Source organism: Pituophis catenifer, unplaced genomic scaffold, assembly GCF_029215685.1.
Source record: "Pituophis catenifer annectens isolate HBS135680 unplaced genomic scaffold, rPitCat1.0.hap2 SCAF_7, whole genome shotgun sequence".
NCBI lineage: Eukaryota > Metazoa > Chordata > Lepidosauria > Squamata > Colubridae > Pituophis > Pituophis catenifer.
The window spans coordinates 69,929,510-69,953,191 of record NW_027256887.1 but is presented as its reverse complement, the minus strand read 5'-3'; the positions used below and the strand labels follow the sequence as shown (position 1 = coordinate 69,953,191).

The following is a 23,682-nucleotide window of genomic DNA, read 5'->3' as shown; positions in this document are numbered from 1 at the left end:
AGACTCTTGATTTAGATATGGCACCTTCTGAACTCATGTTATCCTCCACATACAGGTTGGGGTTGGGATAAGGGAAGGAAATAAACACTGCTCCTGTAAGGATTTTTGGTTTTGATTGTGTCTGCTGCCATGACATGAATCTCTGAAGGAGTGAATGCAACCCCTCAGGCATCGTAAAGATTTCTCATCAGGTCAAAAGTACCTGATATTATCCTCCGATATTGCAGTGAAATGAGACTGCATTGGCTATATTAATGGGGGGAAGTAATGTTGAAGATACCACATTCAGTAAAATACGATTACAGTTTCTCTTCATGAGATTATTTTAGAAATTACAGAATTTGAGCCAGGATGTATTGAGTAATAAAATAATCTCCAATAAAAGCTTTCTATCTTCCAAACCAATAATAGTAAGACAGTCAAGAAAAATCTGTACCTGATATAATTCATCAAACTCTTTTTATGAGCTTGCTTCTGATTCTTAAATTATCAAAGTATGAAGCTCCTGTCTTATTGTACAAGACACAGTTTATCTAACTTTATCTAGTACATGCTGCTGCAAGTAGGCAGTTATAATAAATGTACCCAAAGGTGCTTTTTCAAAAGGCAATTGGACTTTGTTTTTCCTTGAAGATATTTCGCTTCTCATCCAAGAAGCGTCTTCAGTTCAGTAATTACATTATAATAAATATAATGAAATAAACAAACCCTTCAAGCCAGACCAAAATTGAATTTCTCATTGCAGCCATTGTGCATCAGTGCAACATTATAATTTTACCAAACGTATCAGTAATATTTCAATATTATGAAACGCAGGGCCTAAGGGTGCTTAAGAAAAGACCAAAACATCAGTTTACCTTTAGCCTCCACAGTGGATATGGTGAATCAGTGTCCCTATTGAAAAATCTTGTGGTCTTTGTTCCTGCACTTAACAAATATTCAGCTGGCAAGCCTTGTGTCTGTGAAATATATCGGATCTGTAAGAAGAAGATGAGACCGGGATTATTTCACTGAAATCTTTGTCAGAATTTCTACAGTGAGGTAAACTACAATTTCTTAGTGAGGTAAACGTATTTGTGTGCATATTTAACAATGAAAGAAAATATAGAAATAAAACGAAGGGACAGAGAGTACTACTCAAATCAAGGATTTGAAAGGGAGTGCAAAGGCCCACAGATTTCAACCATTAATAATGTTGACTATGTATTAAAAGTCTAAATTACTAGGGTGCTATAAAGTTATCTTTCTTTTCGCTATTAAAATCCCACCACACTGCTGTATTAGCCTTTAAAGCTTATGGTGTATATAATTTTGTTCATAGCCCATAAAGATAAAGAAAAGGCAATAAACCTATACAAAGAAAACATGTATGCTCCAAGGTTGTGCTTTATTGGCAACAGAACATTTACAGCTCTGGCTTTTATCCTCAAATATTAACTTTAAGAGGACTGGTATGAACTAAATGCATTGAAAGTGAGGTTACATTACCTCACCACCACCCCATTCTCTGCCATTTGCTTTTGAGTATTGAGAAAAAAAACCAATATTGGACATCAATGAGCTCTGAGCATGTTTAATAATTGATAGACCCAGATGGGGGAGAAGGAAATCCTAACTGTGTCGAAAGAACAAGGACCCAGTGAGTCCAGGTGATTAGAACAATGTGAGCAGGAAGGAATCTGTATCAAAATGAATATCAACATCTAGAAATGTGACAATAGATTTAATGTAGATCCTAAGTCTCAGTTTTTACACCTGCAATTTAAAAAGGATCAGGCAGTAAACAATAGAAACATACAGTATCTGGGTTTGAGAGTCAAGGAAATAAAGTAAACAGTATTAAGTGTGGCAAACAATACTACCTAGAGAGACACTTGCCCACGTTTACATGCTGGAACTTATTTCGTTAAATGGGACATCTTAATTTAATATAAAACACATACTCTCTTCAAAATGCTGTCTTGTGTATGTGTGTGCGTGCGTGAGAGAGAGAGAGGTGGGGGGGAGGGAGGGAAGGAGAGGGAGGGAGAAAGTAAATTTTAAAATTGTAAGTATGTTTTACAACTACAACACAAACTTCTGCTACTTCTGGAAATAAATAATATGGCAGTGGCATTAAACCAGAAATGGGGAAGGATGAGGTATACAATACCTTAGTGCAGAGCATTAAGTGATAGATAAAAGGAATAACAGGCTGGATTCAGGACTGAGGACATTCAGCTGTTTGACCTCCTAAAGGATTTAAATGCAATTGAACATATCTGATGCTCAGACATTAGTTTTCCTTACCTCCCCGTGTATATGCTAATTATGTGTATTCTTGCAGAATCATTTAAACCCTGTAGGCTCTAGGAAAACCAATGCTAAATCCTTGCTGGCCAGTGGCATAGCAGAAATTGATTTTGTGCAGAAACCAAGAATTAAATGTAGTTTCCAGCAATTGTCATTTGCAAATATTGATTTTAATCCAGGAATTTCTGCTCAAGGCCACCAATGACCTGTTTCAATCACAGGATTTTCCAGGGGTCCAGAGGACATATTTCAAGTGGAACCTTTAAGGAACAGTTCCCACTATTTCTTTGATCTACTTTGCTTTCCACAAAATACCAAAACAAACTAAGCAAAAACAACTAAGAGAAAAGCACAGAATGGCTGCACAATGATTTTGATTGGTACTACCATCTAACCCAGAGGTGTCAAACTGGTGGCCCACAGGACAGATGTGTCATGTGTAGCCCATGACTCCCCAGCTCCGTGACCGGGGGGGGAGTCGTGATGTGTCATGTGATGGCAATGTGATGCGTTGAGTCTGACACCCATGATCTAACCCTTCACTAGGAACATCCTTAACAAGATCATATTTAGACTTCTACAATAGACCCACTTGTTAATATTAGCAAGGGAATTTTGTAGCCAACCACTATCTGATCCACATCAGGCTGAGTAAAGGAAAGAATACTTCCGTTGCAGCTTCAGTATCCTGTCAACCTCTCTACCAAAAAGGTGAGTTTTGCCCATCTGTAGTGGCCTTCTGTCCCAAGACCCTTTCTAGAATAATGCTCGGACAATAGCAAAATGTTACACCTATCTAGTTTTTTCTTGTTTTTAGTTTTTAAATATGAAATTGGTTTATAACCTGAAAGGAGCAAAGGATCAGGCAGCAAAAGTATCAAAGAAAATTATGGTATCTCAAAGATTAGCAAATTTATTACTTCAGAGTGTATTAAAGATAGCTATCCATTAGGGATACTTGAATTGGATTGGTTGAACTTAAACGATCCCTTATGATTACAGTTTATTTCATTAGATACATGGAGAATTCAACCAGAGTTACAAGAAATTTCTAGATCTACTGTTTGGGGCCTGTAAATAGACATTTGGAAATGAATTGCAGAAACTATAGCAATTCCCTTATTTGCATTTCACATATGTAGTGAAAGCTTATATCATAAAAATTGTAGCCCTTTAAATTAATATAAGAGTTCCTGCTATTTAATAATACAGGTTTTATTTTCATGCAATTATTGGAGGTTTTTTAAGAGTGTATGTTTCAGTATATTTTAATTTCTAATACTAATTCAATGTTTGGATTATTATTCTCTGTGTCAATATGTCTCACAAGCGTAAATAACGATCTTCCTGAATAAAACTAAGGAGGGTGTTGCATCCATCTTCCACGCCACATTTGGCAACTGTTTCATAACAATAAATTAGGAAATTGTGGAAACTCAAAACTGATGGACAGACCTTTGGCATACATTATAGCTGTAAATTCACTGCATGACCTTTGGATAAGAATTAGAACTTCCATGGTTGAGTAAATAAGAAATAAGCTTTGTTCATGCAAATGTACCTAATTGAAACATTCTTCCCTCCAGTTTACTTTCCACATTTGTATGTCTTGGCAATGCAAAATTAGTTTGTCCCAAATAATCATGCAATAGTCATCTCAGTCCACCGATCTTTTTGAAGAAGGGAAGGGAGCATGAATTCCCTTACCATTTCCTACAATCTTATTAAATGGATAGTTGTGGTATAATCAAGTTGATGCGACTAGAGTCAGGAAAGGAGAATATCCAGTAGCCTCCCACCGACCAGTCCGCTCCCACAGAGAGGGTCTCCTCAGGGTGCCATCGGTCAAGTTGTGTCGGCTGGCGACACCCAGGGGGAGGGCCTTCTCTGTGGGAGCCCCAGCCCTGTGGAATGAACTGCCCCCGGAAATACATAAGATCTCTGACCTCCGGGTGTTTCGCTGTGCACTGAAGACCCTGTTGTTCCGCCAGGCCGGGCTATCAACATAATAATTTTAAATTGGGGTATTTTAAATTTCTGGGGTTTTAAATTGAGCCAAATCTATTTAATCATTTTAAATTTTAATTGTTGTTTTGTCTTGTGTTTTTAAATAGGCTGTACACCGCCCTGAGTCCTTCGGGAGAAGGGCGGTATAGAAATAAAATTATTATTATTATTATTATTATTATTATTATTATTATTATTATTATTATTATTATTATTATTATTATTATTATTATTATTTCCTATCCTTTTCTGCCTCTTGCTCTTCCCCAAGAGGTGAGGGACAGATAGCTGTACAGCCACAGAGATGGAATGCCTAGACAGGGGTTGTTTTACAGGGCCTCTCTAGGTCTTAATCACAGCCAAATAAAGGGTAAAGTAGGTCTCCAGTCATCACTTTAGATAACTCATCTGATCAGGAGAAGTGCTCTTTGGAATAACTGACAAACAGTAGTGCTGCTGGAAAAAAAGGGAGATTATAGTCCAGATATATATGGAACAAAGATATATGTAGAGTGCCAACATGGAGCAAGCTAATCTTTGGTAGAGACACATGATCTTCTGTGGTAGATCTTGCAAGCATTGAATATATTGCTTTTTTTGTTGTTGTATTGTACAAGAAGTATTTTTGTTGATACTTGCTTTACTGGGGAAGGGATTCCTACTCTACCCACTGACCAGACTCCCATTTAGACAGTGTTCTCTTTTTGGAAAATGAAAGCCTTGATTGACAGTATGTTTATGCAAAGCACTACTAAAGAAACACTATTCCCAAGCATTATACAGAATAAGTAGGACCACTATATCTGGGCTGCAAAAAAATCCAGACAATCACCAGATGACAGCCAAGAGATATGGAAAACTCTTAACACTCAATTTTGACAGCTGAGATGTAGAAGTCCCAGAATAACAAAACATGCCACAGCAATAAAAATGTAACACCGTTTCACGCTAACAGGGCAGGGCAAACATGATTAACTGGAAATGGGAAGGTTAAAATTTGGAGATAGATAATGTAAAACAATGTAGCCTTCCCTAAATTGGGTGCTTTCTAGATGTCTGGACTGTTAACATCTTTTGTTAACAGCAATACTAAGAAAATCCTGGGAGCTTAATCCACAGAATTAGAAGATGCCAGGCTTGGAGAAGAATAGGTGTAAGAGTGTCATTACACTAGCCTTTGTTTTGTGCCTGAGCTCTGTTCAAGCATTCAATTGAATGTACACAGCTAAAGCTAGATAGAGATTAGATATATGCCTTGGCCCATTTTGGCAGCAATCTCTACACATCTAACTGGCGTTTTGTAGGAACACTGTATTTATCTTTACTTGAGTGTTAATATAGCTTTCTGCATGATCTGGTGCTTCTTTTATTAGAGTCCAGAATTAAACGGAAAGCAATTCACCTTTTCAGGTCAATGCAAATACACATTAGGCCTTCAACTAAGCATGTGGAATCAGAAAGAGTAGGTCTTTGAAGCTCTCCATGAATTCAGCTAAATGCCTAAGTTCAGCTCTTCTCAGAAATTACTTTTGCACTTTGACTTCTAATTCATAGATTTTTTATAACTTCTACAGGCTGCCAAAGTACAACTCCCAGCAACACCCACTATCCTGTCCATTGCTGGAGGTTGCCAGAAATTGTAATTCACCAACACCTGGAAGGCCACAAGTTCCCTATCCCAACTGAGGTCTTTTGCTGTAAAAATACCAAGGAGGTGTTTGAACTCGGAGAATGTGCTTGTTGAGTTGGTATTCTGAAAATATATCATATAATATTAAATGCAAATGTAACACCATTGGAAAGAAATGGATAATCAAGAGAACTTCCCATTAAATTCATGAAGTTTGTCACCCTTGCAGAAGAAGAGTTCTCAGATTTGTTCAAATAATAATCACAATAGCAACAAAACCAACAATACCAACCTGATCGTATTCTGAAGCTCCTGGATATAATGGCCAACCCAAAAAAAGCTCTGCAATGACACATCCCAAAGACCACATGTCAATTGCTTCGCAGAAGGGTAAACCAAGGATGATTTCAGGGGCTCTGTGGAGGAACAACATCGGAGGAAAACATTAACCATTGCAAAATAATAATATGACTATGTAAGAAATCACAAGGAATAAAACTTCTAACACAATCAGATGTATGTTCAGAAAAAAAAGAGGATTTATTCATGAGTACATATTTAAACTTTCTTTTATGTAAATTATTACAGGTTTTCCCTTTTATGTGCTTCACCGGCCTGAGTTCAACTGGTAGAGCTTTCCCTATCACAGCTTTCTATGTTGGGAAAAACGCATCTTCTGCAAATATTTGTTGGCTACGCCACTAATAAAAATCAGAATTTTTTTTCTTTTTATGACCCTTTATTCCTTTTATTCGGGGTGGAGTTGGGGCAACTAAATGGAGCTGAGTGTTTACTGACCAGATGCCCTTCCTGATGTCATGAAGATATTTTCTCTTTGTGCCCAGGTAGAGAAACATCCACCACTGCCTAGGATTGAACTCTCAGCCTCCTGAGTATGAGGTGAACATCTTAACCTCTAGGCTAACGTACTGCTCATAAAAATCAGAATATTTATCCATAAAAATGTTAACTCCAATAATCATTTATCCATGCAATAGGTACCTCTGTTGCAAGAACCAAAGATTTTGTAACCTAATTCCCAGACTGTGAAACTACAGGATCTCCTCTTTAAATCAGTACAGGACCAGCTACTGTATAAAATGGACTGTCCAATGAAATAGTAACACCAACTCTGGGAATAACCTATAGACATATGGTGCTTCTATGCCAAGGGTGTCAAACTCTATTTCATTGAGGGCCGCAACAGGGTTCTGTTGGACCTGGGGGGGCAGAATGGATGTGGCCAGGGTGGGCGTGGCCATCTCGATGTCACTCGTGTGGGGGGCACCTGTGGAGGCCCAAGTGCTCTGCCAAAGAAAACAGGCTCCTGAGCTCCATTTTTGGCTGTGACGGCCTCCTGCAATCCTCTGCCAGCGAAAATGGAGCTCGGGAGGGCTGCATGTGGCCCTCTCAAGCTCCCTTTTCGCTGGTAGAGGCACCACGGGCCAGTCTGATGGGCTGTTTCCAGGGCAACCTGATGGGCCAGATCTAAGCACTCTCCGGGCTGGATCTGGCCCCCGGGCCTTGAGTTTGACACCTCTGGTCTATGCCTTCAATAGGCCGATGGTGTATATCACTTTTCTCTGAGTTGCACATCAAACTGAACATTTCACCAATGTACTATTCTGTACACATAAAAAATACAATACAATACATACACTGCATTCCAAGGAACTACCAAGGTACCATGTATGAAAATTTGTGCAATCCAGAGACATCCACATGCATATTTTTCTATTAGTTGCCATTCAATACGATGAAAAAGAAATTCCTTTCAGGATTTCTTTTTAAAAAGAAGAGAGTTTTGTAAAATTCTTGTGGGTAAAATGAGATTTTTCTCACGCTTAGTTTCAAGGTGACCAAAAGATGTAATGTGTTACCATCTCCTCTCCAACTGTTTACAGACCCTTAGGCATCTAGCATTTTTACGAAATTTCAAGGAAAAACCTGATGAGAAAACATTTCAGAGTGGAAGCTTCAGAGTACTAGAAGGATGTGCAAAATGAAGCAGCCACATTAGCACTAAAGTATTTTATAAAGTATTTTAGTATCAGGAATGACTAGCACATATGTGCCAGGGGAACCTTTATCTTTATTTTTACTATTCTGCTATCATCCCCAACAAACTCAAAAACACTCACCCATAGAAGTTTGAAACAATTTTTTTTAATAGTGAAATAAATTATAAACCAAGCTTTAATGTGAACAGGGCTCTCAACAATTTTTGGAAAAACAGTCTTTTTGGTGACAATTGATTAAATATTAATTTCAAAGGACAGTATAGGAAACCTAATAAAAAGTGAATTCCTTACTGACTGTCTAAGGATTAAATGGGTTTGGAAATGAATTTTAGCTGCCAAGAGAGAACTCCAGTGTTAGTAGTAAGAGGAATAAAAGAGAATACTGTCTCTCTTCCAACAGTGGGTTGGCAAGGGCCAGACATCAAGATATAGAGAATGTTGTCTCTAGCTATGAGGGTAAGGAAAAAGGGAAAGAAGAATGCAATGGGGTATGTGCTGCTACAGACTGTATAATAAAGGATGTGTATTCATTGACCATAGTCCCCCACCTACAAATCTGGTGCTGGGTCTATGTAAATTGCAAAGGCACCTTTGTTCTACTCTGCCTTTGTTCCAAAACAATTTTCAACTTGTTGTTTTAGAAGGCCTGATGTATATACAACTAAAATGGAAACCCTTTGGGAATTGTCTACTTATTCAACCGAAATTTATTTCTATTATTAGACGAGATGAGATTGCTTAAAAACTGAGAAGCAGATCAACTAAATAGCTTTTATAATTCAAAAACATGAAATAATTTATTAAACTATCAATGCTTTTATACAATACGAGGGAGGGAGGGAGGGAGGAAGGAAGGGAGGGAGGGAGGGAGGGAGGAAGCCTCACTGTATATACGTTAGGGTCTAAATCATTACATTTTATTTTCAAAAGAAGGCTAATACTGCTGTTATTTAGATTTCTAAGTAATATGCCAAGAAAGGTTTCCATTTGTCCCTTATCCACATAAAGAGTAAAATATTCTGGCAAAATTCTGGTATACCTCTTAATCATCAAGAGGCTGGAAGCAGAGCTAAATATTTTGCCTTTCATTTGTCTATACAATTCTCTTCCCAGTCACCTGTAGTGCCCCTAACTTCCCATACTTCCATTAAATCCCAGAGGAAGACATCAGGAGAAATTCTACCCAAAAGGGGTTTTAAAGCAGGAAGCAGAGGCTGAGGAATGGGGAGAACAATGACAGCCACATCCCCCCACCTCATAACCATAAAGGAAGCAGAGTGTTAGGAGAAAAAAAGAGTTTCTAAAGAAATCTGAAAACAATCTAAGGAGGAAAAAAAAACTAAGTTGCTTTTCTGCAAGTGAAATATTTTGGACAACTAACAAGACAGAATTCAACAGAGTAGTTTCCTTAACTGCAACAGAGAAGCAATAGCAGGTTTTGCTCATTAATGCTCTCATGGGTGTTACATTATATGCTGTTTAGTTGAAGCATTATGTAAAATATTAAGGACGTTTTCATAGCAAACCCTAAATTTTTCCATTTCGAAATATAAAACCAACATTTCTACAACATAGAAACAATTTATATCCCTATAAATAGGTATTTTTGGTGACATATTTGAAAAAGCTCTGAGCAATATATGTGTCACATGTATTAGTTTGAAACCAAACCGACCAAGCGATTATATACATACCCAAACCCGTACTTGTTCTTAACCTAACATTAATCCACTTAGAGTTGTGGATTCATACAGACAGGTGGGGCTTTGATCATACATCCTGTCTGCCATCTTGCCTTTTCTAGCTTGTCCTCCAGATGCCTCAAACAATAAGCTCACCAGTTGTAGCTTAACATCTATTATTATTATGAAAATGAAATATTTGTTATATTAATTGTATACCAATCATGCAAATTGCCTATGAAATTCTGGCTCAAGACAAGCTATAAGATATCCTAAGGCTAACACAGCATGGTATTTCATTTTTATCTCCATTTGAAAGCTGTATTTGCAATACCATTCTCAGCCCTTTAGCTCATCTTTTTTTAACCCATTTTTCCAGAAGTCTAGTTTTGTAAATCACTCCACATTGAACCTCAAGAGTAAAACATTTGATAAATAATTATTAGGTCTTGCAAGTAGTGAAAAACGTTACTAGCTGCTGAAAAAGTAACTTGGGTAGTCTGGAAAAAATATTCAGGCACTCTAGAGACTTGTGTTGCATTCTCATTTATAACTTGCAATTTGGCAAAGAGGAGCTTGGAGAGACCTTAGGAAAAGTTTCAATTTGCACGAAACCAGGCTAACTCCTTTAGCAGTACAGTGTTTAATTTTGGAAGCCTCCACTGAATTGCTGCAAACTTTTGTGTTACTCCATACAGCATATCCAAATATACAGATATGTTTCCACAAACACATGTACCAGATATACAGACAGAGAAATCTTATTATAAGAGCAAAGTCCAGAAGGGAAACACCTGTTCAGCAATTAGAGGAAATACACATTCACACAGAGAGAAAACACAAAAGACGGAAACCTTGAGCAGGAGGATTTAGGACAAATGTTCTAAAAAAAACCTACAAAAGTATCAATAGGGGCTGTTATTGTTGTTGTTGTTGTTGTTGTTGTTGTTGTTATTATTATTATCCCTATTTACCTTGCTTACTGAAAGCAAGATTGAAATTTTAGAGTAAATGATTGATGGCAATTGTAAATCTTAGAGGGATGGTACACATAGCGAAATATTGAAAACACAAAAAAGAAATATGGAATTCATCTATCTATCATCTATCTACCTATCTATCTATCTATCTATCTATCTATCTATCTATCTATCTATCTATCTATCTATCCACATATACTGTATCATCTACCTACCTACCCACTAGCTGTTTTTTAAGAACAAGGGACATAATTGTTTGCAGTCATTGTTCAGCAGCTGTTCTTCATTTCTTAGCCTGATGGAGAAACCATTCAAATTGTCATAAATTTAGTAAAGTACTTAACCAGACTTCCATTGCAGGGAGGAACTAAGCAACCTTCTGTGATCCATTCTGCTAGATAGATTGATAGATTTGAATCTGAACCAACAATCAGCCTATGATCTTAGGCCAGTCTCTTGCTCTCTTATTATTGAACCTACCCTACAAGTTTGCTGTAAGGAAAAAAGAAAAGGGGGTGGGTGGATGGGGGCTATATCCATCACTCTGAGTTCCTTGGAGGAAAACCAGTGTGAAAATGAACAATGCATCATGACACAGAAGGACATAAATTGTTTTAATTGTTTTAACAGACAAGAATAAAACTGTTGACTGACGTGAACATTAAACACATGAACACGCAACCCTCTAATAAGCTTTTTAGATAAAAGGATATGCAGGTGAGTCCTGGTTGCAGTTTCCAGCATCCTAAGGATTCAGAGAACTCATTCTTAGCCACTTAGCTAGCCTTCAAGGAGAGAAATGCTGAAACTGGTCAACCTTCCTTTGTCATTTTCAAGCTGTCTTAAAACTGGACTGGCATACACACCATTCCTTGGTATCAGAAGCAGTAAGGTAAAGGTTCCCCCGCAAATGCGTGCTAGTCATATGGCTCTAGGGGGGCGGTGCTCATTTCCATTTCAAAGCCGAAGAGCCAGTGCTGTCCAAAGACGTCTCTGTGGTCATGTGGTCGGCATGTCTAAACGCCGAAGGCGCATGGAGTGCTGTTACCTTCCCACCAAAGTGGTCCCTATATTTTCTACTTGACTTTTTTATGTGCTTTCGAACTGCTAGATTGGCAGAAGCTTGGACAAGTAACAGAAGCTCAGTCCGTTACACGGCGCTAGGGATTTGAACCGCTAAACTGCCAACCTTTCGATCAACAAGCTCAGTGTCTTAGTCACTGAGCCACCGCGTCCCTATGTACTCAGTACTCAGAAGCAATACTGAGGTTCTAAAACTTCTAATGTGAATTTATTGCAAATCAGTAAATTTATTGTTTTTCTGAGGACTGGGGTAAAACAGTAAATACTGCCCTCAAGTGATATGCATATAGAAAACTGCATGAGTCAGGCAATGAGCTAATATTCTTCCACTTAAACTAGCATGATGTGGTGTGACTTAAGCCATGGGAATAGGATAGAAGGATAAAGTATTGACAAAAGAGGCAATTCAAATATTTTTCTCTCTTTCTCTCTGAATTGCAGGGGAGGATGGAGAGAAATAGCAGCATACAAACAAAAGAAATTCTTATGCAAAATCTTGAAAAAGGGGCTTGATTATATATTAATGATTGCATTTTCTATTCTTTCTAAGGAGGGGAAAAATGACAATTGTGAGGTTTTACTCATGCCTGTGAAAGGAAACTGAATTTTAAACTGAATTGCGTGATGTATACAAATGCAAGCTGACTGTGTTAGCTTCACATCCAATATTTAACAATGCCACCCTTTTTTTTTCCTGTATGTTTCCAATGATTGTCCAAAAAACAATTAGCACTTCCAAGGAATCAATCAAGTTTTCATGTATCTAGGGCAGCCTTGACTAACTGATGCCCTCCAAATTCAGAAATTCATCTTCCATAATCAGTGTAGCCAAAATGGACATGCAACTCATTTACAGTTTGGGAAAACCTGATCTAGTGTCTGAGCAAACTTAAAGAGATAATCTATGAATTAGAATAAATGCCCTAATTATCATTCTCAACACTAATGAATACCTTGATTTTTGTCATTCAGAAATTTAATGCTGGGATTTTTATTTTTATTTTTGGTCTGACTGTACTGACATCATACAAATTAATGTTAATTAATTTAGAAACACAATATATGTTAGTGAAAAACAGAATTGTTTAAATTTTACTTAGCTTAAAAATAAATTGAAGAAACTTATTTCCAAACATTCACAATCACTTTCCATATACATTTCCCCACAACTTTACATGGTACACTTATTTTCGTTTATGGGTTTAAGGAAGAATACAGCTGATGACTCAAGAATGGAAAGCTGGTTAATAAGTTCTAGTGGAAGTAGGTAGTTCTGGTGAAATCATTTCTCATTTTTCTGACAAGCTCCACTATGTCTTAATAGCTGAGGAACTAATATTTTATTGGTGTGTTTTCTGATTGATTTCCCCTTGCACTGAGGAAAAATAGAAACAGCTGTTGAAGCAGTCAAGATTACCAGGTCCAAAGAAGGGAAAAATTAAACTAAAAATTATGTGGCTGGTTAACACATTTTCATCTCTGGTATTGTAAAAGATTTGCCCATCCATACCTTTTTTGATTGTTTGTTTCAAAAAGTGGTGTTTAAGGAAAGAAAAAAAAGTACAACTGACAGGGTACAATAAATTTTAGAAGCAATCAATATGATCTCTATAGTTACTGGGCCTTTACAGATCCCAGGACCACTGGGAGAATCAGGAGAAGAGGTAATGATGAGGCAAATACACAGCAAAGTGTATAGGTAAAGAGCAGAACAAATGATTCTCTCAATGCTATTGTTGGAAAGTACCAAAGGTGAGGAGCAACTAATTTAAGTAAAGCAATCTTGAATATGCACCTTTACATATGCACAATAGAGAAAAATGAGAAAAGCAGATCCTTTTCACAATTTTAAATACAAATTTTTGAAGCCAACTGAGGAGTGGTAAAATTCTGATTTGATTTGTTGCCATTTATTAATGTGTTAAGAAAGCTTCATAAATACTGTGTTTTCCCAATAATAAGACCCGGTCTTTTTTTTTTTTTTGAACCCCGAAATAAGAGCTTGGCCTTATTTTCGAGGAGGTCTTATTATTTTGGGGTGCGTGGAGCAAGATGGGGCTCCTCTTGCATCTTACCTGATTTTCAGCTCTGCATTTAAATATTTTCAGGGAGGGCTTATTTTCAGGGGGGGAGGATTATTTTAGCGCATGAGCTCAAAAGCCCATTTGGGCTTATTATCAGGGGATGTCTTATTTTCGGAGAAACAGGGTAGCTTAGGCATTCCGGATAGAGATAGTCAAGTCGCAACCTTCTAATGGGACATGATGAAGGATTCCAAATTTACTGTATGTCTGGTATGGAAAAAGTGAGCAGATTATTGTCTTTCTCTCAAGGAGAGACAGAAAGTGATACAGAAACAAATGGCACATTCTTGGGTATCAATAGCTTTCACTCTCATTTACACTCTTCTCCTATACAAGAAAGTTAGCACTGCATGGTTTCACCCTACACTTCTCAGTTGCACGTTTTCAAAATAATAAGGCCAATAGAAATTTGAAACAGCTTTATTTCTGCTGCAGGACACAACTGAAGAACACTGGCATGATTCCATGGTTTGCAAATTGACATTGATAAGACTTTGATAATAAGAAAGGCGGTACAATAATTCACAACCTCCTTGTTCCTATCAGCTACCACCAACCAATAATTACTTATCTCTGCAACAGAAATGCTACAATAAAACACCATCATAGTTGTGAAAACATATTCTACCTTCCCTCTTGGCAATTCAGAAACTTGAAATACTTGGCTTGCTATCCAGAAAATGTCTGGTCATGTGGGGTAGGTTTTTTTTTATATATAACCTTGACTAAAAGTCTACCTGATATCTCATAATAGTGCTGATTTTCCAGCCGCTGGAAGATTTCTTTCATTATGACCAGGATCTACTCCTGCCATTGTCTCAGAAAGGCTGAAGAAGCCAGCATTATCTCCCTATGATGACTACTATTCCTTTTTTTATAACAGTAATTGTCACCATTTTTCTTTTGGGAGAGAAGATTTCTAATAATGGCCCAATTCAAAGTCTGCCCAAGATATAAATACCTAGACTTTCATTCTGTGGAGACTCAATTCTATGTCCACTAATGCCTTCCAAGAATCTTGTTATACATTCAGGTAGTCAGCTCCTGTCTGGTAAAATTGCTCCTTTCTTATTAATCAAAACTTCTGTACTGGAATAAACTTAATAAAATCATATTCATTCCCTGCCTTTGGGCATGGCAAAGGAACAGAGATTAAGATGCACAGGATTTTCAAAGAGGTCAAATTTCTTAAACCCCATCTGCAGAATCACAAGACATGTTGCACGCAAGAAGAAATCCATAACAGTTGAAAAATACAGATGTGTCTACAGAAAATGCAAAGCTTTGGATTCTAATACGTTGAGCTGTATAGTGAGCACACAAGAAAGATTTTCCATGACATATGCCTTTGGTGGCAAGACTTACATTTTGAACCCTCATACAGTAGTTTTCACTACTTAATCTACAGTATGCCTACATTTCTAGAAAATGAATTATTTCCTTTTTAAAAAAATATATTTTTTTATTGAAGCTTTTAAAAAAATAAGATAAAAACTAACACAAACTACTTTAAATAAGGAAGAAAAAAGAAAAAGAAAGAAATCAAAGGAAAAGGTAGATGAAGAGAAAATCTTGAAGAAAAAATAGAAAAAAGGTACGAAGTCATTTCCAATATTTTTCACAGCAGCTATAAGTGCAATTATATCTTAAACTCTCTCTCTAAAGTTATATCATAACACTCTTCTTTCCGTAATATATCCTGTCTAAATCATAAATCACAATCCCCCCCATTTTTACACAAAAAGTCCATAAGAAGTTTCCAGTCACTGATAGATGTAAATAGTGTTTTAGAAATAGATTATTTGCAATACTTTATGCACCAGTCACTTAATCTCACTGAGTGTCACTTCTCCAGGCACAACTGAGAATGTTGTATGTGTTACATTTCTTGCTTGCAATTTAGAATTAACTTCTTCAGGACAGAAACTAATAGCCTATCCTGCATTCTGCCCTTCTCAACATAGAACTAATGAGGTAGAATTATGATGGTATAAAATGTCTATTGAGAAAGCCCAGGATGAAAATAGGTACAAATTTAAAATCTAACATGGCTCATCTTGTACCAGGGCTGAGCCTATGATCTGAACTGAAGTTGTGTTGCAGAAGCAAAATCAGAGTTAAAAGCATGGAGACAAAACCCAGGAAAAGAGTTGACAAAAGCTCAGAAATCACGATAATAATGTGTAATGCTGCTCCATTGATACCAATTTCTGTTCTTAAAATGTTATCATTTCTCTCCATTTGGCCTTACACCATTTTAGAACATGTCATCATCACCATCTCCAAACAGAGGACATGTCGTCACTTGTTCCTTGAATATAATTTAAGTGTTCCATTCCAAATAAGGAACTGAGTTTGTTCTTTTGTTGTTGTTGTTTTAATCGTGACAGTTGGCCCAAGCAAACCACTGACAGCAAGAAATGGCTCATACAAGGAAGAAGATGGCTGTGCAATAGAAAACTCTAGAACACAGTCAGATATCAAACTAGATGGAGAAAGATATAATTCCCAAGACATTTGTGGTTATTTTTTATTTATTTTTTATTTATACTGTTATTTATTTGTTTCTATACTTATTGAGCTCATATGCCATTCTAATCACTGATGAGGGAGGATCTGTAATGTATGTTAGCAGGGGTGAAATGCTCCCGGTTCGGATCGGATCGGGAGATCTGGTAGCGATTGTGACAGGTGGTTCAGAGAACCGGTAGCGATGGCAGCACGAGGCTCCGCCCACCCACCCGGGTGTCATTACTTCCTGTTTTTAAAAGGTAAAAAAAAAAAAGGCTCTGACGATCACGCGCCACAGTTGTGATCGTCAGAGCCTTTTTTTTACCTTTTAAAAGCATTTTTTACAACCTGTTCGCCCAAATATGTAAAAAAATGCTTTTAAAAAGTAAAAAAAAAAGTTGGCCACACCCACCCAGTCACATTACCACCCCCCACCAAGCCACGCCCACAGAACCGGTAGTAACAAATTTTACATTTCACCACTGTATGTTAGGAAAGATCTTGAGAAGGGCATAGAACTGCTGTCCAGGAAATGGACAGATAAGAGACAGTACTATAGCCGGATGGGTAGTGGATAGTGGGGGAAAGGGCCAGAAGAAAACTTCTCTATTTTCTCAGACTATAAAGGAGTACAAATGGGAGATTTATACTTTCAAGACTTTCAAGATTCTGTTAATATAGCTTTACAATGAAAATAGAATTAACGTATCTGGTTGTGTTTACCTGCCTGTTCTACCTTGTAAGGCTGTCAGAACTGTACATCTCCAGCATTCATACAATGTGAAAACCAATAAAGAGCCTTGGTAGTACAGTGGTTTAATGCACCCTGTAATTAACACAGCTGCCTGCAATTTCTGCAGGTTCGAATCTTACCAGGCTCAAGGTTGACTCAGCCTTCCATCCTTTCTAAGGTAGGTTAAATGAGGACCCAGTTTGTGGGGGCAATAAGCTGACTTTGTATAAATATACAAAAGTATGAAGGCTATTGCTTAACGCATTGTAAGCCGCCCTAAGTCTCCGGAGAAGGGCGGCATATAAATCAAATTTAAAAAAATAAATAAAAAAAAATATACATCTATTTCAGTGGTGGGTTGCTACCAGTTCACCCCAGTTCAGGCGAATTGGTAGCAGCAGCAGTGGGAGGCTCCGCCCACCCACCCGGACATCATCAAATATGAGAAGCTTCTGTGCATGTGCAGAAGTGGCATGTGCACAAGCGAACCAATAGCAAAGATAAGTGAAACCCACCCCTGATCTATTTATATGTATATGTATGTGCATATATGTATGCATGTGTGTGTATACCATATATGTATATATACCATAGAGATATATAGAGAGAGATATATAGATAATAGATATATAAATATAGATATAAAGGGAGGGAGAGAGCGAGAGCTGTAATATATTTCAAAGCCAGATTGATTCAAATGTCTAGACTCCCAAGGCCAGCTGTATTAGCTAAACTTCAATGGCTTTCCTAAAAACAAATAGAGTAAATTAGCATTTCCAGGGAAATGGTGGCAATTAAGAAAACTCACTCCCATGATCCCTGTTGATATTTTCTGAAAAATGGGGTCTGGAGGGAGGCCACTCTATGTTGAGGTTTAGGCAAGAAGCAGATTGGTTTAAAAACGTGAGGCTTATTTGAAGGAAGTTATGGTCTGACTCTTTCTCTCTCTCTCTCTCTCTTTCTCCCACCCCCCCAATCATAGCTGCATGCAGTCAATGAGACACTTTCTTCCAGGCAAATGCTAAAAATAACATGCATGAGGAAAAAAATTCCAACGTGCAAAACAAGCAAAATGAGTTCTGCAGTAGGTATTATGTAGTAGTGATGAAGAGGGAGCTTTTTGCAAGTATGAATTTTGATCAGTGCTGATCTCTACCGGATATTCATGAATAACAAATCACTTCTCACAATGTAAGGAGCTACTAAAAAATATTCAAGGGAACATAGAAGCGCAAAACCTATTTTAGTGTAGTCTATTACCTATTTAAATTATCTGAAACATTGTGATGCAGCTCCACTGCCTTCTTTTAATACCATAGTTCAAAGCTGCTGTTGTAATTTATTATGAGGTACCAATCACTCACAGGGATATAATCAGTGAGATCATTGGTCATCAGGACTAATTGAATAAGGATAAGTAAACCTGAGCTACATAGGCAATAGGTTGATGCTCTCCACCCCAAACTATGAACCAATAGGAAATAATGTAATCATACAGAGCAAACTGTTGTAGTGTTGGAATCAGTGAATGACGTTGCACACCAAAGAACTTGTGGACGTGTAAATTAGAGGAAACTACAGGGGTACCTAGGTCAGCTGTAGTGAGGCTAAAAAAAAGTCAAGATGGCAGCCAACTATGGAAATGGTGTGGCTTTGATCACACAGTTGTGGCTGCCATCTTGTCTCCTTCCCCCATCTCTACAGACACTCCTGAAAATAACTAAGTGTTGAATACAGTGGTGGATTTCAAATATTTTTACTACCGATTCTGTGGGTGTGGCTTGGTGGGCATGGCATGGTGGGCGTGGCAGGGAAAGGATACTGTAAAGTCTCCATTCCCTCTCCACTCCAGGGGAAGGATACTGCAAAATCCCCATTTCCTCCCAATTAGCTGGGACTTGGGAGGCAGAGAATAGATGGGAGCGGGGCCAGACAGAACTTTTACTACCGGTTCTTCGAACTACTCAAAATTTCCGCTACTGGTTCTCCAGAACTAGTCAGAACCTGCTGAAACCCACCTCTGGTTGAGAATAAGGATAATAGCAGTGGTGAAATTCAGCAGGTTCTGACAGGACTGGATCTTTCCTCAGAGTTTTTCCCATTCTACCTATCTGAGGAATGGCACAGATTGAATTAATACAATATATCAGGGGTGAAATCCAGCAGGTTCCGACAGGTTCTGGAGAACCAGTAGCGGAAATTTTGAGTAGTTCGGAGAACCGGCAAATACCACCTCTGGCTGGCCCCAGAGTGGGGTGGGGATGGAGATTTTGCAATATCCTTCCCCTGCCATGACCACCAAGCCACACCCACCAAGCCACACCATGCCCACCAAGCCATGCCCACAGAACGGGTAGTAAAAAAATTTGAATTCCACCACTGGATAATAGTAAGGTATATGTCAAGACTTTCCTTTTAAAAATAAAAGAGCTATATAGGTATCCATACAGACAGAATAACCAACTGTCCTATAAATGTAATGAAGCGGCTTTCTCCATAAAAAGGCAATTTCCCACTTTTGTGGTTACCTTTTAGCTTAATTAGCTGTGATCCAAACTATTGGCACCATTTCCTGATCAAATAATGAAAAGCAATGCCTTAACCAGCCCTCAAATTAAGGGGGACAAATTCAGTATCAAAATATCTTTCCAGTGGTATGCAAATGAGTATCAATAAAAAATATCAGAAATAAAAGGTATATTCTCTGTCTTTCTCTGCATCGCTGCAATTGCTCTTAACCGGATGAGATATTATTATAGCAAATCAAGAACATCTAATATTTCTTAATTTCCCAAACAGGAAGCTCAAAGTATTAAAATATTAATATAAAATATTTCTCCTCCACCTCCAACTTTTCTGTACAAATATAACTGCAACAGGAAACAGAATAAAATTAAAACGGCCTATTTTTTCATTTCAGCATCTCTTCCAATTTGCTTTTTTTTTTTTTTAACTGTTTGCACAAAACAATAAAAAGTCAGGCAAATATGAACAGGAGAATCTATGAATGGATAATGTGGGAATTCAAGCTTGTTTACACACATGCATATATATTCAGGAAATCTCTCTTTTCCTATTCTGTCTGGAAGCAGAGAACTAGACATCATTTTTATGTGCCTGGAAATACTTCTGAGGAATTAAAGAGCTACTATTCCCCTCCTTTCAAGCTGAACTAAATGTAAAAAGAATGAAAATCAAAGCCTCTTTTAAGCATGTTTTAATATACATAGAGCAGTTTTGCTTGCATAAAAATATTGCTTATTCGAATAATGTTAGCTATCTTTTATTTATGCTACTGTTTTAGCCTCCCACACTCTGGGAGGCTATGCAATGCATTTTCTGTATTAGATTCAGTGGTACAATATATGCAATGGTGAAATTCTAATTTTTTTACTACCGGTTCTGTGGTGTGGCTTGGTGGGCATGGCAGCCGAAGGATAGTGAAAAATCCCCATCCCACCCCACTCCTGGGGGAAGGATATTGCAAAATCTCCATTCCCACCCTACTCTGGAGCCAGCCAGAGATGGTGTTTGCTGGTTCTCTGAACTATTCAAAATTTCCGCTACCGGTTCTCCAGAACCTGTCAGAACCTGCTGGATTTCACCTCTGATATATTGTATTAATTCAATCTGTGCCATTCCTCAGATAGGTAGAATGGGAAAAACTCTGAGGAAAGATCCAGTCCTAGAGTAAAACAATCATCTCACACCACAGATGTTGGGGGAGGCAGCAGCACCAGGTCATTTCCCTTGGTTGCAAGACAGAGTTTATTTGTTTGTTTAATTTCTAAAGCTGCCCATCTCAAACAAATAACTCTAGGCAGTGGACAATCATAAAACAGTTAAAACAGTTAAAACTTAGGACAAAATTAAATATATATGGCAACTAAGAAAAAATACAAGCATAAATGTCTATACAGCCAGGAAGCAAGGCCCTTCACAGATTTGGGGCCCAGATTCAGATGCAAAGCCTTCAAGGTCTTATGAAAGACCAACAGAGTCAACTGAGGGAAGAATGTTCCAGAGGACAGGGATAATGACAGAGAAAGCACATCTTCTCATCCTCACTATCCCAACAATTCTTGGTTGGTGGGACCTGTAATATACCCAACCTGCCAGACTGAATTGGATGGGTAGAAACCATACTCGTACAAACCATTGTTTATATTACAGAGTTTGACTTCACCAACTAAGTTAATCTTTACTGATAAGTGTTGTTCAGGACATTTTCCACAACCAGTCCTGTCATAAAAATTGACCACTAATCTGGTTCCCTTCTGTATATGAAATTAGATGGCTACCATTTTGTCCTTTTCCTTAAACCAAACAACATCTTGGGCCAGCCCTATTTGGAAAATGGTGGATTCTGTTTGCCAGAATGGATTAGCAATCTGATCCATAACAGATGAGTCAGAGTTTCAATTCCATTAACATTTATGCATCAAGGGAGAATGGCTTGATTCACATGTGAGCAAAGCATGATCCATTTAGGATATCATGTGGGTTTGCACATCCCAGTTAGAACTTTTAGTGTACAAAAATCAGTTTGTCATAATATTTGAACGAGACTTAGGACTTGGTTTTAAATAATATGATTAACCAGACCATCTGAAATTAATATACATGTTTAATTAAGTCCTAGATTAATTTAAATGGTTCTTTAATTATCTTCTCCATTAACCATGTTTACACGTTAAAAGAAGACATTTTTAGCATTACCTATAGAAACATCCATAGAACACAACAAATGTGTTCACACATTTACAATGAAATCTAAGAGTCCTGACATAACCAGTCATCAATTTCTCTAAAAATAATTCTTTGCATGAATATCTCACCTGACTTTTGAAAAGCAATGCAAAGTTCTGGAATCAACATATAATTCATTTACTGGCATATAATTGGGGGGCTCTATATAGAATGGTCATTGAATCTACCGTGTTTTCCCAAAAATAAGGCCCTGTCTTATATTTTTTTGAACCCCAAAATAAGCGCTTGGTCTTATTTTCGGGGAGGTCTTATTATTTTTTGGGGGGGGTTGGAGCAAGACGGGGCTCCTTCTTGCCGTTTTACCTGATTTCCAGCTCTGTCTCCCTAACCCTAACCAGATGAAATGGTGGGGACTAGCTGTCCATGTGTTTAAATATTTTCCGGGAGGGCTTATTTTCCGGGAGGGCTTATTTTCCGGGAGGGCTTATTTTAGTGCATGCGCTCAAAAGCTCAACTGGGCTTATTATCAGGGGATGTCTTATTTTCGGGGAAATAGGGTAGCTAAGCAGAAATGAAAATTAAACATAGTCCTACATGTACCTTTGGTCTTTAAAAAGCTGTCATTTGACTATTTTTGATACCGTCCCTGATGTCCCTAAATGCAGTAAGAAATGTACATCCTTCTTTGTTTCTATGCTTTAAAACTTTGTTATCCCAATCAAACATGATTTATTCTGTAATTATGTCTAAGGAAACCATGGTTGAGGGCAATATGAACCCTACCCTTCTGTCCTACGGCATTCCAATACTTTGGCACTGAGTGATATTTTTTTCTCTCCTTCAAATAAAACGTTGTATGAAATACCTGTGACTAAATTATCAGATTAACCTTTTCCAAAGTCACCTGCTGTTGTCCATCCATTGCTATTTCATAGGATACTAGCTAGCCATGAAAGCATGGTACAGCACCGGTACCTTTTAAGAAAGCCTAAGCAGACAGCCTCTTGCAATTATGCACCAAATCCAACATTGCACTTTGTGGACTGTAACTGTAGCTTCAGCCTTAAGAGCAATTTTTTTCCAGAGGTTGTGATAATCAGCTCCCTCTGGAGTAGCCATTTACAATTCCAGCTCCCGGGGTCTTGTAATCAGATTACTGTCACTAATGGCTAACTGTAGACAAGATGGCGAGCTGCAAGCAGCAAGGCTCCCTGCTTTATCCACTCTCTCTTTCACTTCATTGCCATCATTTCTGCTGGCCTACTTCACACTGTTCAGTTAATATACTATCCAGGGACCAATCTATCATCTCAGCCCACTATTGTGTCTGAAATTTGTTAGATAAGCCCCATGACAGCTGACAAGAGTTCTGTATGAATGACATTAGCTTGATTAGCAAGTGCCGAGACCACAGCATAAAAGAGCTGCCCAGGATAGATAAGACAGGGAAGCAGAGGAAGAAGCTAAATTTTCAGGATTTCCCAGCCTGGCAAACCTGATGGAGGCTACTTCTCAGTTTGCCTTTGGATGCAATTTTTGGGGGCAAAGCTACATTGGTGCTGTTTGGGCAACAAAAGCTCTCTTGATCAGAATTTAATCAAGGAAGGCAAAAAAAATAATCAATGTAATGCAAAAGTTCTCCTTTATTTTTGGGTAAATTTTGTGCGTATTACTTTTATTTATATATGCATCTATACATACACATGGATGGTACCCATATTAATCATAAATACACTGCATATCTAAAGCCTTCTTCTGTGTTTTATTTTAAAGTATTCATCAAATGGCCAAACTGGAATACCTTGCCTGATTCTGCATATAGTTTGACAGCCAAAAGCTATTTATAAGTTATATTTCCTTTGTAATATAATCTTTTCATCTTATTTTATTTAGCTGGTCAATGTAGCTGGTAAATTTGTTCTTTTCTATTCTATAGCCTTCTAAATTGT

At 37.7% G+C, this 23,682-nt stretch overlaps 1 protein-coding gene across 2 annotated transcripts in view; it reads right to left on the bottom strand.

Annotated features, from left to right (window-relative positions):
• Window positions 1-23,682, bottom strand: part of HIPK2 (homeodomain interacting protein kinase 2) — a 165,745-nt gene that overhangs the window by 39,688 nt on the left and 102,375 nt on the right. For both annotated transcript variants that reach the window (XM_070947724.1, XM_070947725.1), the window contains exons 3-4: window positions 6,222-6,345; window positions 858-977 (exon numbers count right to left, since the gene is read on the bottom strand). In XM_070947724.1, coding sequence (XP_070803825.1) covers window positions 858-977; window positions 6,222-6,345 — 244 coding nt within the window. The remainder of the gene's footprint in view (window positions 1-857; window positions 978-6,221; window positions 6,346-23,682) is intronic.